This window comes from Armigeres subalbatus, chromosome 2 (genome assembly GCF_024139115.2).
Source record: "Armigeres subalbatus isolate Guangzhou_Male chromosome 2, GZ_Asu_2, whole genome shotgun sequence".
NCBI classification, from domain to species: Eukaryota; Metazoa; Arthropoda; class Insecta; order Diptera; family Culicidae; genus Armigeres; species Armigeres subalbatus.
In genome coordinates, this window is record NC_085140.1 from 115,336,236 (window position 1) to 115,355,260 (window position 19,025).

Here is a 19,025-nt window from a genome sequence, read left to right on the forward strand (position 1 = left end):
AGGCAAATCCTGACCCAACGAATACCTTCCCCAATATCCAACTCCGTGGTACTTATGAGGGTGTCGCTGAGTCGGGGGCCTCTCGTTAAGTAAGTACTACATCAACACTTCCTTCCCCTCCCATGTTACGGTGAAGATGGGCGTGGTCAGGAGTAGTAATCCTCATGCTTTTGAGATTTTTATCCTAGATTGAAATCAAGGACCACACCCACCTAGATTTCTGATAGCAATCTGGATGAGGACTTCAAAAGAAAAACATGAGTATCACTAGTGTCCGATCTACGAAGTACACGTAACTATGGTATGCTATGCTATGCTATACTGAAAATCTAATTATTTTAATTTCACATATACCCAGCTTTTAAACAGAAGTGAACAATCGCAGTTTGAGTGATATTATTATGCATGAATATTCAAAATATAATCGAAATGTACAGAATAGAGATATGTAGATAGAAACTTTTTGGTGAGAAGTTGTTTAGTCGGAACAACTCTAATAAAACGGGTTAGCGCTTATTCATCTAACATTTGAGTTGAATGATAAATCATGGCAGGAAATATTTTTACAAATAACATTACGTTTGCTTCTGGAGCAGTGGATCTTAATATTATGAATTACAAAGATAAATCGCGTTCATTTCAATACAATCAAGTTCCTTATTATACACCATTCTACTATTGCAATTTGTGATGATTGATGAGTCTGTGAAGTCGCCGAAGAATCAGTAGGTGGAATGCGTTTTCGAGAACGAGACGCAACATGGTGCAGTCCGAGACGTTTCGTCTGTTGGGCTACTTTTTTGCAACTATCAAAATATGTTTGTCAATGTTGGAGGCGGTCAAGTGCAGCGTTCAAATAGGTAACCAATGAGAAGACACATTTTATTGAAATTATTACGTGTATTGAACATATATTTGATTTGTAGGTGGAGTCCATGATTTCACGGAGCTGATCAAGCTGATTCTGGCAGTCGTGTACATTACTATCAATTTGCTTTTAATTCTGGGCATTCGATTTGTAAGAATGAAAAAAATTCATTCAACGTTTTCGTTTCATTTTATTTTCATCTTATTTCAGCTCATTGTGAAACTTATTCTAATCAATAGGATATTTACGATTGTAATGAACATATTAGCGATATTGTACACAATCGGGCAATATCTGACCGTGATGATATTTCGACGACAGATGGATAAAGGACCCATAGCTTTGATGATAATCTTGCTAATACTAGTTGGTAAGAAGCTAATTCCATTGACATGGATTCAAAACTTATTGGATACATATTTGTTTTATTTCAGTTATAATGGTATTTGAGGTTTGGATAATGGCAGGAGTTTTGCAGTATGTGAAGAAGCAACAATTTTCAAGTACAGTTGATGAGTCTAAAGCTCAAGAGGATGAAATCACTAAAAAGACGAAAAACATGCAACCAAAATCAGCGCAGTAGGGTAATAAAACATAAAGTTGAAGACCCGACCGTTGAGGAACTAAGCACTAATCGCTCGATAACATTTTATCAATGCTTTGTTTTCGCTTTCTTGAGAGTGATCCGATAGGGAAGCATCCATAAATTATGTAACGCTTAGAGGGGAAGGAGGGGGTAGGTTACCGAAGTGTGACAACCCATACCAAAAATTAAAGTGGTTCATACAAAAAGTGTGACATAGGGGGGGGAGGGGGACTTCAAAATGGCTCATTTTTGCGTTAAGTAATTATTGAATCTTCCTTAGCTCATAAATGCAGAGTGCTGTTGTTAAAATAATGTACATTATTACATCTTCAATAAATGGTGCAATGTTCCAATAGTTGCCGAATTTTGTTATTCGTGTTTATATAGTTGCCAAACCCATAGGTTTGATACAGAAACACTATCGCAGTTATTAGAGCAAGGGAAAGAAAGCAGAAGGTACTTCAATCAAAGCTTACCAGTTATATAGAAATTCCAGAGTAGTTTTTGCTTCTATCGCAATGACAGGTCAGCTAATTGAGCGGCATCTGATAATGTATCAATAAATTCCCCATTCCTAACTATGTCGCTAACTATGTAACTGGCGGAAAGAAGGGACGATAACCACAACACAAACAACCATCAAAAAGTTTACCATTAGTTAGTTCAATGAGAATCGCCCAACCATGTAGCCGAAATCTTTAAGATGAATATATTAATTACTGAATTTTTAAAATGTCATTCATTTAATTTATTAAGCTTACATCTAAACAGAAAACACTAAATCAACAATTTGATGCCACAATACACGTTCCGAGGTGACAGACGTCGGAAGATGATCTGGTCGGGGTTCAGCCAAATCACACCAAGCGCCATCGAAAAATTACCGATTTTTCTGCTCAAACTTTCATTTAGCAGATTTAATTGATCGCAAATCGCATCGAACATCTCTCAACCCCATAACTGAGGATATCCTTCTGCAAATGTATGCTTAAATTGATATGAAACTATTTCCGTTGTCCTTGTACGAACAAAATATCACAAGTCAGTCGAAAATCCGCACGGTGCGGTTTGGCTGAACCCCGACCATCTGGGATATCACTTTGTAGGCGGCATTAAGGATGGTAATCGCCTGAAAGCTCTCACACTCCAGCTTGTCGCCTTTCTTGTAGATGGGGCATATAACCCCTTCCTTCTACTCCTACGCTGCCGCTAACCGCAAGTCGAGCACATCTGTATTTTTTTTCTTCCTAAGCAATGGATGGGGAATCTGCTCAACAGACATGCTGGGTTGTCCAGGAAGTGCGGGGTTAGGGGCAACCTCCAACAGCAAACGAGGGAGGCAGGACTGCATCCCCGACCCGCTAAACCGTTTCCATTGCCGCCAAGCCCATCGTCCCTTTGGTACAACCAGAAAGTAATGCTTCAAAGGGGGGCCAGTGCATAACGCACCCTCGAGGTTAGCTGCGTGTCCTTGCAGCATCGAACATCGTGACTCGCTTTTTTAGAAGAACACCATGGTATCGTGCCAGCGCATTGCCGGCTTTCCAGGTGGCCTTACCACGCCCTATGTCCTCGGAAGGTGAGAAGGGTCAACTTCGCGCCTGCTTCCCTCTGCACGACTGGTATCAAGAATGATGATGCCGCGTGCACCCCAAATTGACCTCTCTGCGATAGTGCCTATTCGCCAGTACACAGAGGGACTTGCCGACGCGGTGCCTACGCCTGTCCCAGCCTTTACGAGGACCCCTTTCCGTCCTCGGGCTCGGAACCCGCCCGGTTGACCGACGCCGCGAAAGCGACGATACCATGTTGTTCTTCGCGCGGCCACTTTTTCGATAAAAGGATCGAGTTCGACCACAGAGCATGACCACCGGTATGACCCATGAAGCCGACTCCGATCCCTTGGACCACCTCTTATTTGCGCCTGAACAAGCCATCCATGAGTCCACGCGCCACCTTCTGTGTAGCTCCGAGACGATTTGGACGATAGCCGATAAAACGGTGTTCCAGCCAACTTCATCTTTACACATCCTCCGAACTAGGTTGTCCGGGATAGTGTCCAGACCACATATGGCAAGCATGTAGTCACGCATTGCGTGAAAACGTGGGCACACGAACAACACATGTCCCGCCGTTTCCTCTAAACCTGCGCACACCAAACACTCGGGCGAGGCCGAGCAAGCCAGCTGCGTTATCTGCACTGTGATTTTGCAGCACGCTTAAACGCCGGGCACTACGAACCCCCCATGGGGTGCTTGCTTTTCGTAGCTTTGCTGGAACAAATCAAACAATTGGGAGGGTTCGTGCAGCATTGTGCCTTATGTCCCTCCAATCCGCAACGTCGGCAGAGATTGCTTCTGTCAGGGCCTTTGCAGTCCCATTGCTTGTGCCCCGGTTCCAGGCACTTGAGCAAACTTCGGATTGCTCATATATGCCCACAGGGCACACCGACCATCCCACCTTGACACTCCCTAACTTGACTACCTTGGAGGCGTCCGCTGCAGATAGCCGAACCAATGCTACCTGCGTCCCTGCCGGACCTTTCCGTAGCCGAACGGCTACGGTGGGCGTCTCCACTTCACACTGTCGCCACAGTACCGTGACGAGCTCTTCGACTTCAGTGATCTCGTCCACGTCTTTAACCCTTATATTAGCCTCCGTCGTGAGTGCCCTCACCTTGACCGTCTCGCCTAGGACTTCCTCCGCTCACTTCTTGTAGGCGGCGCCCTTTTGCGAGACGCCCCGCATGAGCTCGAGGATCATCTCGCCCATCCGGGTACGTCTTATTCGACGTACGTCGGCGCCGAGTTCACCGAACTTGACGTCACTTCCCATCGCCTTCAAGACGTCCGAGTACTTAGCCTCGTCCGTTTTGATGACTAGGGCATCGCCCCTGGAGCGATTGGCGCCAACCCTAGACTTCTTGCTACCCTCTTTCGCCTGGGCCTTCTTTTCGGCCCTTGACGTCTTCGGTTTCCTCTAGTTCTTGACCAAGGTCTATGAGGCGTCATCCCCCTCTATTTTCCTGGTCTGGTGCGGCTGAGAGCTCTCAGCCTGCCGTAACCCCTTACCACCGTCTCTCCTGGGTGGACGGACCTTTCAGGTCCTTCCTCCCCCGGTTTTGGAGGTACCTGGCCGGGGTTCAGCTTCCCAGCCCCACTACCCTTGTTCGGGGTAGTAACCCTCCGCGTTTTGGAGCGGCCCCAGGGAGCTCATCCCCTGGAGACTGTCTCCCCCGTTTTTGTGTCTGCTCCGTTGGAGCAGTCACCCCCGACGTGCCCGCAAATACTTGAGCCTCAGTCTGGGTAGACTTTGGCACCACCGTCTTCGCTGGCACGCCCTCGGTCGATTCGACCTTGCCCGAGTCCGCGAATCCTTGGGCCTCAGTCTGGGTAGACCTCGACTCCACGGATTTCACGGGTTTACACTTGGCCGTCCCGACCGCCCTCTCCAGCTTGGCGTCCAGCATCGACTTTCGAAGTTTCAGCAAGCTCCTCTTGAGGTCCTTACTGATATTATGCTTCGATGACGCAAAGTCGATGATGGCGTCCAGCTGTTCCGTCGCCACCTCGAAAGCCAAAAGCCCATCGCGTTTCCGGTTCATCGCCTTCACAAGCCATGAGCCGTCTATATCCTCTACCGGCGTAGCCTGGGAGATGGTTTAGTGACCCACGCTGGCGCTTGAAACTATCTTAAGGTCTACAAGGGTCAGATGGACCCCTGGCTACTCCCCTGGACACTGGTCTAGCCACGGTGTCCACTTGGGGTGGGCTCTGCAACAGCCTCTTTAAATTGATAGTTGTTTAGTTTACAGGGTCGTTCATGAAGTGTTAGGTTCCTGGTAGAGACTGCCTTCCCGTTTGGTCACTTGGGCAATAAATTAACAATTTGATTACAGAAAACAAGCAAAACAATAAAATGGAAAGGAATGTAATATTTTAGAATTTAAAAACTAACCAATTTGACTCAGACAAGAAACGTTAAACATTTATTGAAAAGGTTTTTTTAATAGTATTTTGAAGTGCACTTTAATTGAACTTTATTTAGCGTGTAACTAACAAAATGTTTCGATCTTACTTGGATTTCTCACACAAACGTTGCGGCCGATTGATGATCACTCGGTGGTCGACATACAGCAGAACCGGGAGCAGGGGTGAACAAACGTTGACGACGAAGACCACGGCAAGGGGCACTAGGCTGGATGTTCCAGGGATGTTGTCTTGGCTTTACCGTATCATGGGGCACTCAAACTTCATTCCCAATTTGCACGAGGGAAACACAAGTGACACTGTGACCGTATTGTAACGCTTGGTCAATGTTCCAATGGTCCAGGAAGCGGTACTATTTCGCGCGCGCACTTTACAAGGTGGTCCTATCCGAGCGAGAAACACCGGAGCCGACGGCATCAGTCTTTTCTGAACACCACCATGTGCTTTAGGCTTCTGATATGCACTTTCTTCACCGTCAGCTCGGACCACTATACACCGGTACTGTCCTTTACTACTATTTGCACCACGCTCGCTCGGAAATTTAGTGTGATACGATTTTGACCTAGCTGGCTTAGCTCGGTTAGAATTTAACGTTCACTTTTCAATCACTTTTGGTGTCTATTATTCGTAACCGTCCGTGGTGCAGCCAAGCATAGGCCCGTACCAATTATAACTTTTAATGTTCTTCAACTTGTGGTGTTTTAGCTGATAACTTTTTAATCATTAACTTTAGTCTAATTTGTAAGTTTTAACAAAGATTATAGTCACAAATTCTCACAAACTTTAAACTTTGGAACAACGATTTGCTCGAAAACGTGGCAAATTCGCGGGTGTCACTTTTTCATCACTCCTCTGGACCGGTTGAATTACTAAGAGAGCGATTCTATGGAGGCCTTGCCCTTTTATTCTATTCTTGCCGCCCCGAATATAACGCCCATAGCCTGCCATTTCGTTATTCCGGTGTGCGTTTTGATGAATCGCTGCGTTTCTCGTTGATTTTTTATTAGTATAATATCTAGGGGTTTTGGTTGATGTTGCGTTTTCAAATTTTAGATTTAAATTCAAATAATTTTAGCTAGATTGCATGCAAAATCTGTACATTTTCAGCCCTAAGTGCTTGTTTTCTTTTTTTTTTTTCATTTCTTTATTTAATTTTGTATGAAAATAATCAAATGCAAATAGTGTAAATAATTATAATAAATAGTGTAAATAAATATTCGAATAAATAATGTAAATAGGAAATCCAATAAATAATGTATATAAATAATGTAAATAACGTAAATAAATATTGTAAATAATGTAAATAAATATATATTTTTTAACACCAACCAGGAGGTAAACAAACAACTAAATATAATGTACAAATTTGGACTCAAACGTCATCTTTTATTTAATAGAATTGTTTGTTTACACCCTAAAGCTACTATATACAAAATAAATATCAGTCAAACATACAAATATGGACCACAGACATTTATTTTATATACAGACATTTAATAATAAATTAGTAGACGAACACGGAAACATAAATTTACAATTTTTTTGGGGGTCTGAGCTAAATTGGCCCAAGAACCAAGGGGTTTTAATTGTAACCCTAAAATGGCGGGTTACACGCTGCGCACTGAGCTGCGGACTATTGCCTCTGGCCTCCTAGGCGGAGACCTGAACAACCCACCTCTTGCGAAGGGGTTGTCGCCTGCACTGCTACCATTAATTGAAGAATTGACTTGGTTTTCCATTTTTGTCCCACGAGTTGCTCGGGAAAAGAGGTCCACCACGCCAGAGCCCAGCATGACGCGGTAAGGGACAATTACTGTGGAGGGTGCTCAGGTATCCCACAGGCTCCTTTAAAGGCCTAGCTCATTATTTCACCCTCCTGGCCATGCATCCCCTCGGCACGGGTCGCTTAATGCCTTGGGATTAGGGTTTAGGGACGATGGTCCCTTTGGGCGCACCCGCTCACGCTAGCTGATGTCAGAAGGACAACAGTGCCCAGGCTGCACTACCAGCTATGTACAAAACCCTTAGCTGGCGGTCGATTGTCATCGGAAGACCCGTGGAAGCGTGAGATTGGAACTTGTGAGGACCAGAGCTGTGTAGGTCGCTCCTTCCCAGATGTCAACTCACCATTTCGCAGCCCGTTCCTTCAGGTATGCGAAGTACCAATGGTACGCTTTACCCAGCATTTGCCGTGCGATTCCGAGATATACCTCATACATTAGCGCTGCCAAGCGGATGAATTCCAAACTAAATTTACCTCTATCATGATGGTTCTGACCACGTGAACGACATTGTACAAGATGGCAGTTTTCTAAATCTTACAAATTTCGAGGTATTTGGCCAGACTTTCAACTATCACTCCGTAACATCGGATTCCCGGAGGTTGCTTCAGTAAATTGTCCCGTGGCCACTCAATTATGTCCGGAAATCAGGAAATGGGCAGCAGGGTAAGCGATTTGAGGAATACACGTTCGTTTCATGTCGATATTTGACTTGACAGCAGAAAATTCACATGTGTTGTACGAAATACAACAGCGCGCGTGCTCAAATGTTAAATATATTTTTAGCTCTCTGTTGCTTCTTTCCACTAATGTCGAATTCGTTTTTAAACCTGGGTCAGTGCCAACCCGAACCCTGAATAAAGAAATATTTTCAGTTCCATCTGTCATTGGATATGTTGGTGTGCGTAGCATCGTGTTTGTTTTGATTCGAAACATATGATCCAGATGATCGCGGACATCCAGTGCACTGGCAGTGCGTTGGCCTTGACTAATCAGATCATGATAAATAAATAAATATGTTCAAGTGCGTGAACTGATTTTTGCGGAGAGTGGAATTTACTTTTGGGCGGATATAAATAGGGGAACTGCTCCTGGAATTCATCTCATGGCTCCGATATTCATCCCATCAAAAGCAAAGCAATGGAAAGGAATTTGGATTGTTCATTATTTTTGTGATTTTTTCAGCAGTGAGCACGCATGTTGACAAAATGAGGCGACGAAATTGGTGCTGTATTTTTTTGTTTCCCGATGAGATGAATACATATATGTATTTATGTTCAGTGAGATGGAGATCGGAAAAGTTCCCCTATTAAATTATATTATATTATCAAGAATTCCGTATAGAATTCATGTAAAAGAGATTTTATATTTTACAAAACGAACAGTGGGTAATGTCTGTGACATAACCGCGAAGTGGACGTAGGACTTGACTTGACCATGCCTTTAAGATACATAATATGTCCAAATTTCTCACATCAACTATTTTGGATTAATAAATGGCGATGCAAACCATTCCTGGGCAAAATCTTCTCATCAAACCGACACAGAAATCAAATCTACCTCGAACAAGAATCATCAAAAAAAAATTCAGGAAGTATCTGTCCGGTCACGAAATATTAGCCTCGACAGTGGCAACCTTCCCACTGAAGGACTGTCTGAAATAAACCACAAGTTGGCTCAGCAGGGGATGTAGACTGTATCTCAGCCCTTCCACTGAAGAGCCTTCTAATCCGTGCGATAGCGACTGAAGGAAAACATTATTTTTAACTCTTAGAGCCTTGAAAAAGGCTGTTTGCTTAGGCTAAGTGCAAAAAGTAAGAAAACGATATTTTCAAATAACCGCGAATTTCTAGTGATGGTATAAAAAAGACTGAATGCTCTGCGAGCGAATGCGCTTTTCTTTTATACCTTATTATGAATCTTCTCTGCTTCCCAATTGGTGAGCCAATCAGCTAGTGTCTTGTATCCCGCTTCTTTGTCAGCCAAAGCGTCATCATCATCAACGCGAGACATCTAACGAGACTTTTCGCTAGATACAGGCCAGTAAGCCGGGCAAGCGAGCTTAGAATTGCAGATCAGGTGGGAAGTACGTGTTCTTTTCTGAGACAACATTGTTAGTAGTAGAAGGAAGGAAACACCCGGACATGGGATTTCGGGTGATAAGATTTAGAATTGGTAACATGGGACGATCATTCAGTCACGTTCGCTTTGTGTGCGGTCAGTATCAAACAATGTTTATCTACATTTTTTTTTTTATCAATGCCAAAAAATCCAACATTTGATGAAAAATCGATTGATAGTTTATTAATGTTTGAGCTGTTATCGGTGTTTTTTTATCCAAATAAGATTATGTGAGAGATTTGGACATCTTCAAAGGCATGGTCAAGCGAAGTCCTTCGTCCACTTCGCGGTTAAATCAGAAAAATTATCCACTGTTAGTTTTGACGCTATTTATGAAAATCACGCATATAATTTTATCTCTAGAATATTGGATTTGGATTTGGAAGTACAATTTCTATCCCGAAGGGTATTGAAAGCATTGATATTGATCTCTATTACTGGCTCTCTGAAGAACCGTTTGTTTTTTAGACATACAAGCTGCATCATGTGGCTTTTCTTCAGTCTGTCTCGGCTCAGCACCGATGCCGGTCGGTCTCGGCTCGACTCTGCTGCTGCTGCCGGTATCTGCTCAGCATTGCTGCTTTGTCGGGTCTGTAGGGTGGACTGCTGATGTACTGGCTAGGTTTCGGCTGATGGTGGTGGCTTCGATGGTGTCGAGCCGGAAAAGCGGTCGGTGCAGACTTCATTCCCTGCTAAAAGGTGTGAGTGCTGTTCAATCGATGATGCGGTTGCTCCGCTTGTCCCGGTCAGAATGAAAGGAAAAAATCGCGTTGCGTTGGCTTCTCGGCAGACCCAGCGGCTGCTCATTCGCTGGTGTCTGCACCAATCAGAACGTGGTAATGGAATGATGCAAGAATTATGCGGTATCCATATTTATAGGTTTCCTTGAACTCAATGTTTTGCTTTGAAAACAGTTTTAGGCCTATTGAAACGAATTTTTCGGGTCTTATCAAATATGGACTTGAAAGGCATACTTAAAATCTGTCGATTAGGGGCTTACCGTTTAAATTCATTCACTGAGAGGATCGATATTAACATTTCAAATCTTTCAACACAGCGTAACGCGGTCGATTTGAATATTTTGAAATGACACCCGGTATAGTAAAGAGAGACGTAAGTCCTACGTCAAAAACTCATCTATTTTTACAAGTTTTTTTTTTGGAGATCACTCAGAAGCATGAAATTAAAATTCTCTACCTCTCCTGATAAAGGTAGCCTCCACCTTCGGAAAATTTTCCGCCGGATTTCGGGCCCCGTGCATTTTCAATTTTCAAGAATCTCCCGGAGGAATTGCTCAAGGTACTTCCGGGGAACTTATGTACGAAACATGGGGAGCAATTCTTGAAGGAAACTTCGAGTAAGCTCCTGTATTCCGGAAGGGAATATTCCCTGAAGGAATTATTGTAGGAATTTCCGAATTAATTCCTGAAGCAACTTCAAGAGATAATCCTGGAACAGTATTCAAAGATATTCCTAGAAGAATTTCCAAAGGAATTCATCTCGAAACGATCCCTTGGAAAACATATAGTGGAATGCCTGAAAATTCAAGAAAGAATTACTGAAAGAATGTCTGAAGTAATTTCTGGCAGGATTCCCGAAGAAAATTCTAAAACACAAGAAAGAGTTTTTGGAAGAATTTCATAAGAAACAATTCTATTCAGTATTCCTCAATTATATTTTTCTGACAATTCCTAGCGGATTTTGTGAACGGGTTTCAAGGGGAATTCCAAAACTACATAATTCCATCCACCGACCTAATTTAGGACACAAAATGTGAGGAATACCTGAATGAACTTATGAATACATAACTTCCCTAACAATTATTTTTAAAACTGAATCTAGACAATAGTACTGGATTAGTTTCATTTAAAACTACAATTACAAATATCACAAAATTCCCAAAAAAAAAAGATTTTCAATGCGCATTTTATTTTAATAAACAGACAGTTTCGTTTCTCCCTTCTGCTTGTTTATTCCACCCAGTCCCACCCACCCACGTGGTTTTGACAGTTGAAGTACATTTGTATTGGTGAACCCGGTGCGAAACCGTGAAACAACACAGTGCGAACCCGACAGCTTTGGGGTTGGAACTAGTGCGAACCTAGTTCCAACCTGAGCGAATAAAAAAACACTTTGACAGCACTTAGGTTGGAACTGGTTCCAACCTAGGTTGGTACTTTTTAAAAACGAATTCGACATAAGTTTTTCTGAGGATTATAAGCGCTCGTATTGAAACATGCATGTTTGAAAACTTTCTCTCGTCTGTAACAAGCGCCATGGGTGATCCAAATCTACAGATCCAATATTCAACAAATGCTTTCGCAACTGTTTCAGCTTCCGGATTATTCATAGAAGCTATACTTCTAGCATCCTATATAAATCATCTTGCATGACCAATCCACATTTGTTACCCCAATCTGACTCTGGAAGTACTACAATGTCCATAAATATTTTTTTTCAAATGATTCAATTCTCGTTTTTTGACATCTCTAAATAATTATTGTATGCGGCAGCCATAATGGATCCGCATTCCTATCAATTACCCCTCTACCCCCATCGATTCTTAGTAAGCAATCAGATTCTTCGATATTGTTCAGTAGGTCAGTATTATCGTTTATGAGTTATCGTCCATATGACCGAGGTCCAGCTTAGTTGGTTTGTTTTGCGCTTGTTGCGTGTTGCGGCGCTCGTCCGTATCGTAGCCATGTGACGCATCGAGTGCATCGTCCGTATCTCCTTTCACCAGCTGATTACTGGGGAGTGGGTGGGGACAGTTTTTTAATTGCATTTGCTGTTGGCGTGTAGTAACTGCTACTAGTGTTGGGGCTGATACGTTTTTCCAGGAAATCTCTTCGCTTGGTAATCTAGATAAGAAGTCTGCATTTTTTCTTTTCCTTGCTTAGACCTGATGTCGCACACAAGGCCTTGTAATTTAAGACGCAGTCGAGTTAATGTTTTTGATGTCTCTTTCAATCTCCAAATAGATACTAAGGGTCGATCAAGGGGTCGATGATACGTGTATACTATGAACTATTGATTAAAAATATAACGCATGAAATATTCGACAGCCCAGACTATTGCAAGTAGTTCCTTTTCAATAATGTGGTAACCAATTCCGCTCCTATCAGTGCCCTACTAGCGTAAGCGATTGGTCTGTTCTTTGTTTTTTTCATTTGATAAAACGGTGCCAATGGCATAATAGCTAGCATCCGTAGTTATAACAAATGTATCCTCATAGTTTGGCCTTACTAATGAAGGTTCGATAGTCAGGTATAGTCTAAGAGCATTGAATAAAGTTTCGCATTCATTTGTCCAACAGAATTTGTGATTTGATGATTAATTTACTATAAAAATTTACTGACCCAAGAAAAGATCTTACTTCTTTGACTGTTCCTTGCTGCGTCATATTTTTTATTGCCTCAGTAGGTATTGCCGAACCTTTAATCCATTTTTGTCAACTTTATGGCTCAAGTACCTTAGTTTTTCTTTTAAAATGTGACATTTTGCTGGTTCTAATTTTAGGTTATATTTTCGTAAAATTTTAAGAAATTTCGACAAATTTCCATTGTGCTCTTCAATAGTTTTGCCGAAAATAATTATATCGTCGATGTAGACAACGATTTTTACTTCCGTCAAGTTGGTATGGGGCCGTCCAGAAACCACGTGGTCATATATGGGGGGAGGGGGGGGTTTGGAAAATGACCACGATAAGCCACATGGGGGGGGGGTGTTGCTCTCGAACCACGTGTTTTTTTTTACACGAAAAACTTTTGGTGAATAACAATAGCGGTGAAAAAAAATACAAATCATTAAAATTTAATGATTCAATTAATAAACGCAAAGCGCGTCTTAGGGCCGATGCCCACGTAGCGTCTTTTCAACTCAGCGTTGAAAAGACGTAGGTGTACATCGAGAAAAACCGGTAACGCAGCGTCAGTCGTAACGCCTTAGATCCTTTTTCCATAAAAAAATTAACGAAAAACCAGGTTGCGATTCAGTCTCAACTCCCACAAAAAAAAAAAGGGAAAGGAAAAATGAAAAAATATTTAAAAAAAATTCCGCCGCGGGTGGTTTTTGGCATCACGCGCCGACACTTTTGCATCAGCGTACGCAGCTACAATTTTGAAAAATGTTCATGTTTTTACAATAATCCAAGAAAAAAACTTTCAAAAGAATTTTTTGTGGATAATCAGTAAAAATCCAGTAGAGTAGAGTGGGGCAAGAGTGCGCGTGGGGTAAGAGTACGTTTTCGATTTTTTTAAGTATTAAAAAAAGATAAACTAGCAGCACTGCATCAGTTTGACAGGTATTCTGGCCAACCATTATCATGTGTAATTTTAAAAGATTTGAATAAACAACAAGGGAGATATGGAGTTTGATAACTTTTTCGTCATTTTGCTAAAAATAATTGGATTTCCGCAACTAGTATTTCATTACCATATATACGTTCAATCAGGTGAACATTATACCATTTCGATAACCTATTGTATAGAGTACTTTATGGTACAGAACACCAATCGGGTTGGTTTTCCAAGAAGTCAAAACCATTACTTGAATATTTTTTGGGACTGTGGGGTAAAAGTACGCAGGAAGCGGTGGGGCAAGAGTACGCATATGAATCATCAAGTTATGATGTCAAACCCGTATCTCCGGCCAAAATAAGACTTCTTCCAAACCGTGAAGATTCACAACTAAGAAAAAAGGGACAGAATTCGTAATTATCACAAGTTTAGGAAAAGTTGAAGTAGTTCGGTGTTAGAAAGGACTTAGCGAACAAAGCACTGAAGCGAAATAATGAAATAGTATTAGGACTTGTTGTACACCTAAACATAGTACGAAAACACAACTTCATCTAAATGATATTTTCATTAAATCAAAAGAAACATTCATAAATTACGCAACGTTTAGCTGGGAGGGGTTGCGAGATGTGTGACGATCCATATAATTTTTAGAAGATTCATACAAATAGTGTAAGATAGGGAGGGGAGTTGAGTTGGTGTGATGAAATAGTCAAAACTTACGTTACGTGATTGGTGGACTTTCTTTAAGGAAAATGCCTTTGTATACGCCACTTGAAACCTGATATATATTTTTACCTCTGTAGTTTTTTTGTATATATAAAAAACAATGGTTTTTTGTATGAAAGTGCACATTTTTAGGACCCCCTCCCCCTTTAAGAGTTACGTAATCTTTAAACATTCCCTAATATATGCTCATTAAACATCAATTAAATGTTATTAACTCTTATTTGTGTTATAATATACTTAAAGCACATGATTGGATAAATGCGTACTCTTACCCACCCGATGCGCACTTTTACCCCACCGGTGGGGTAAGAGTGCGTTTTTCACTTGTCTTGCAATAAAGGTTCTACTAAAATGAATCTCAATAATTTCAATATTTTTTTCACTGGGTAACATAAAGGAAGAGTATATGAATCATCGACACTGATTTGCTATGCAGAAGCTTGCTTCATAAGGGCCACATGATCGATTGAAAACTAAGTGCGTACTCTTGCCCCACTCTACTCTAAAGAAATTTCATGTAAAAACTTTGACTTAATTCATATAATCCTGATAAAATTCTGACATTCAGAATGATTTTTGAACAATTCGCTTTGAAAAATTTTGCTTGGAAATTTTGCTACTGAGGAAATTCTAATAGAATATACTAAGTTGAAAAGCAGACCAACTTTCGGTTGGAATATGGAGCCGTAGAAGAGAAGAAGACTTTTAAATTTTTAAAGAAAAAATCTTCTGAATTTCCGAAAGATATTAAACAGCCAATGCCACACGAAACACTTTTTCTGTTGATTTTTTGTTTTTGGATTTTTTCAAATTTGGAATTTTGAAATGAAAATTTGTCGGAATACTTTTTTACGCTCTTTGTGAATTCTACACATTTTTTTTTAATTTTCCAAGTATTTTTTTTATTCGAGGCATTATTTAGAATTTCCGCGGAAGAGTCTATGGATTATCTTCAAACAATTCTTTGGATTTTCAAAGAATAAATCTTTAGAATTCTCAAGGTTAATGTTTTTAATTTGCACCATACATTTTCCAAAATTTCATCGGGAATTCATTCTTCTTCGGGAAGTCATTTTGATTTCTTTGTAGGTTCAGCTAAACATTGCTTTAAATCTTTACCATGCAAAGATGCACAGGAAATGATTTAGAAATTTTAAGGAATTTTCACATAAGAAAATCTTTAAAATTTTGATTTAATTTTTTAAGTAATTCCTACTGGAAATGCTTCAAAAGTACAACCTTTACAAGTGCTACAAAAGTACAATTTTTTCGTTATTTCCACTTGTAAAAACATCGGAATTTCGTCGGGAAATTCATTATTGGTATTTCAGATGAACTTTTTTCGATTTTCTACTGGAAAATCTTAGGAATTTCTATCGGAAATATTTTGGCATATTCCGAATAATTTCTTTTGGAAATTAAAAAAACTGCTGAAAATGTCTAAGAATTTCTTTTGGAAAACGAAAAAAATTTCCATTGGAAATTTAGAAGAATTTTCTTTGAAGATTCATTAAAGTTGCCCAGGATTTTGAAGGAAATCTTTAGAGATTCTGTAAAAAAAGTAAGCTGGATTTTTTTTCTAATTTATATTGGAAATTCTTCGGAATTTGATGTTTATTGGAATTTCATCGTAAATATGCATTTTGGATCCTTCTACGGATTCTTATAGTTCTTTATAATTTCTACCGAACGTTTTCGGAACTCTTCCACAGAATTTCGAAAAAGAATGTCGTTGAAATTCTAAAGATTTTTCCGTGGAGACTCCGAAGAACTTCTTGTCAATATTCCGAAGGGTTTCCCTTGCAACTCCAGAATAATTATTCTTTATAATTAAGTAGATCTTGGAATTTGAAACTAATCCAAGCAATAAATATAGGCAATAGTTTAGGCTTAAGAAGCTCAGTTTTTATTATATTGAATAATTAGGATATTTGATCGAAAAATGTAATAATGCACCTAAATGTTCTAAATGCACAAAATTCTAGTAGTGCGTATGAAAAAGGTTATGACATAGAGAAGCTTGCATTTAAAAAATCAAAATGAAATTCTAAATAAAATGCTTTTTAAATTCATAAAAGGGTCTTAGAACTTAGGAGATTCCTGCGATATGAAAAAAAGCGGCAGTGTTCCAGAAAAAAATCCCTCCAATTCCTAAAACAATCTAGGTTAAAAAATTGTGTTATAATAACGATTGAAATTGAATTCCAAAACAAATCTCAACCCTTTCAGGACGGATGGGTCATATATGCCCAGCGTTTTAGATTGTCTATAAAATCACAAAAGAGAGCTAGGCCACCATTTTCTTCAGTAAAATTGTTCATCAAGATATTGGCTTTGCAAAAAAAATGGGAGCCTAAATTTGACTGTCCTCGAAAACTCTGATATCCGAAACCTTGGGAAGATTTCGATTCTAAGAGCATACAATTGAAATTGAAATGTTTGAATCACTCAGATAAGATGGGTCATCCTGAACGTTAAGCCAGTGATTAATATTCAGGAATACGAGATGCTCAAGGTACTCCAAAATGCTCTCAAGTTCAGCCCACGATACTGGTAGATATTTTGCAATGTCCTCATCATCGGTATATACCCAATCCGATGCAATAAGCATCCATTAACATGAGATCCAAGAGACAAGGTACCCAAAATTATCTTGAGTCAACATCAAGTTGCAAACATTACGACTTCCAGGACGTTTTGTATAACCTAAAGCTTGTATAAAGCTTGTATAAATAATAATTGAAGTCATATCAACCCAATGAACCTACTGGGATATTATATCATACATCATTCATAAGTTGGTTAATTGGATAAATCGAATGATCCGAACTCCAAAATAATAATTGGTCTATAATACATCCATTCCTCTATGAGTCGCTTATGAAAGGACCATTGACTGAAGCATATTCGAGATGTGGAATGGAAAAATTTTCGAAAAGAACCATCTGAGTGACCGAGAAAATATTTTTAGTAAATTTTTAAAAATTTTGTAATTATTTATTTCTAATATTGATTTATTTATGGAATGTTTGTATTTTTTCCGTGGAAAATTTTGATTTCTTTATGAAAAATTCTTTTTTTATATTTGCAATTTTTGGTTTTTAAAGTGTTAATTTATTTTTGTTTTGTGGAAAATTCTTAATTGTTTATGGAAATTTTGCATTATTTGTAGAAAATTTGATATTTTTTTATTGCTCATACCATAATTTCTTTATTGGAAATTTCCTAATTGTTATGGAAAACTTTTAAAAATTTTCAGGCTGCTTTTTTACTTCTGTCGATATCGTATCTTAAAACATCGACTCATGGAAGGCCTGTTGTAGCTTGTGAAAGTAATAAATGAAATCGCATCGGCTCAATAGACCTGCTTGGATGCTTAGCAATACACGGATACATCAAAATTTTTGAATTCATGAATATTTATAATTTCCATGCTAGGTTTAGCTTGATTTTGAATCAGTTGAAATTGTCCATCTTCAAAATTGATCGGATTAACCATATGTTTTAGTTACATAAGGTTTTTTTCTTAAATTTTTGTACTTGAAAAAAACCACGTGGTCATAGGGGGGGGGGGGAGGGGGGGGGTCTGCCAAATGACCACAATAAGCCACATGGGGGGAGGGAGGGTTGAAAATCTTCAAAAATATGACCACGTGGTTTCTGGATGGCCCCAAATCAGTATTCATTATTTCTGAAATGTAGATGGGCTATTTTTTAGCCCCATGGGCATTCTAATAAATTCAAAATGACCTTTTGATGTTGAAAATGCTGTTTTGGCGGCATCCCTTGAATGAATTGGTACTTGATAGAAATCTGAGTTTAGATTTAATGTTGAGAAATACTTACTGTTACCTAAACTTTCGAATAGTTCGGCAAACAACGGGTTAGGTAATCAGATCAAGTGATTTGAAATCAAACACAATCCGTTTCTTTGGTACACATAGTACCGGAGCATTCCATCGACTTTTGCTTGGTTCACATTTAAAATAAATCGCCGAGATGCCGGTAAAATTCACCGAATACTGTGAAATGAGTTAAGTTTGTTTGATTATTTCTTGGAATTCCAGGAACCTGCATAGTCGTTAAAAGATTGCTATGTTTGTTGATGTTTCAATCTCATGTACAGCCACATTCGTTTAACTTAATTCGTCACCTTCCACGAAGAAAGCGTCACTGATATTGTTAATGATGTTTCTGATGTTGTTTATATTCTCTTGTTTTAAGTGGTCAAGTTTGACTAAATCCCTGAGTTTGTTTTCTCGTTCGTTTCCCCGTAGTGTTTTATATTGCTTGTATTCGACTATGTCATAATCAATGTTAGAGTCCAAATTTAACATCGTGTTTTTTTTTGCGTATGTTGTTTACCCAATCATCATCGGATTGGTACGAGCAATCACTGTCATATTCTAAATCATAGCAAGGATCGTTTAATGGTAGAATTTTATTAATTGTAAACACATATTTATCTATTTATTTATTTATTTACACCGCCTTCAGACAAGCTATGATTTTATTCTAAAGTTTAACCTAGAGACGAAAACAGATGAACAGATAAAAAATCATTTATCCCTAATTAACTATTTTACACAGTACTACTTAATACTCATTTCGGCAATCACAGTTTTCAATAACACTCATAAATAGTAATAACAA

General features: G+C 39.6%; 1 protein-coding gene across 1 annotated transcript; it reads left to right on the forward strand.

Moving 5' to 3' along the window:
• Positions 1-742: 742 nt before the first annotated feature.
• LOC134214983 (uncharacterized) lies at positions 743-1,593 on the forward strand. Its single transcript, XM_062694251.1, has 4 exons — positions 743-860; positions 927-1,018; positions 1,079-1,238; positions 1,303-1,593. The coding sequence occupies exons 1-4, from the start codon at positions 761-763 to the stop codon at positions 1,449-1,451; spliced, it is 501 nt and encodes a 166-aa protein (XP_062550235.1). The 5' UTR covers positions 743-760; the 3' UTR covers positions 1,452-1,593.
• The last annotated feature ends 17,432 nt before the right edge of the window (positions 1,594-19,025 follow it).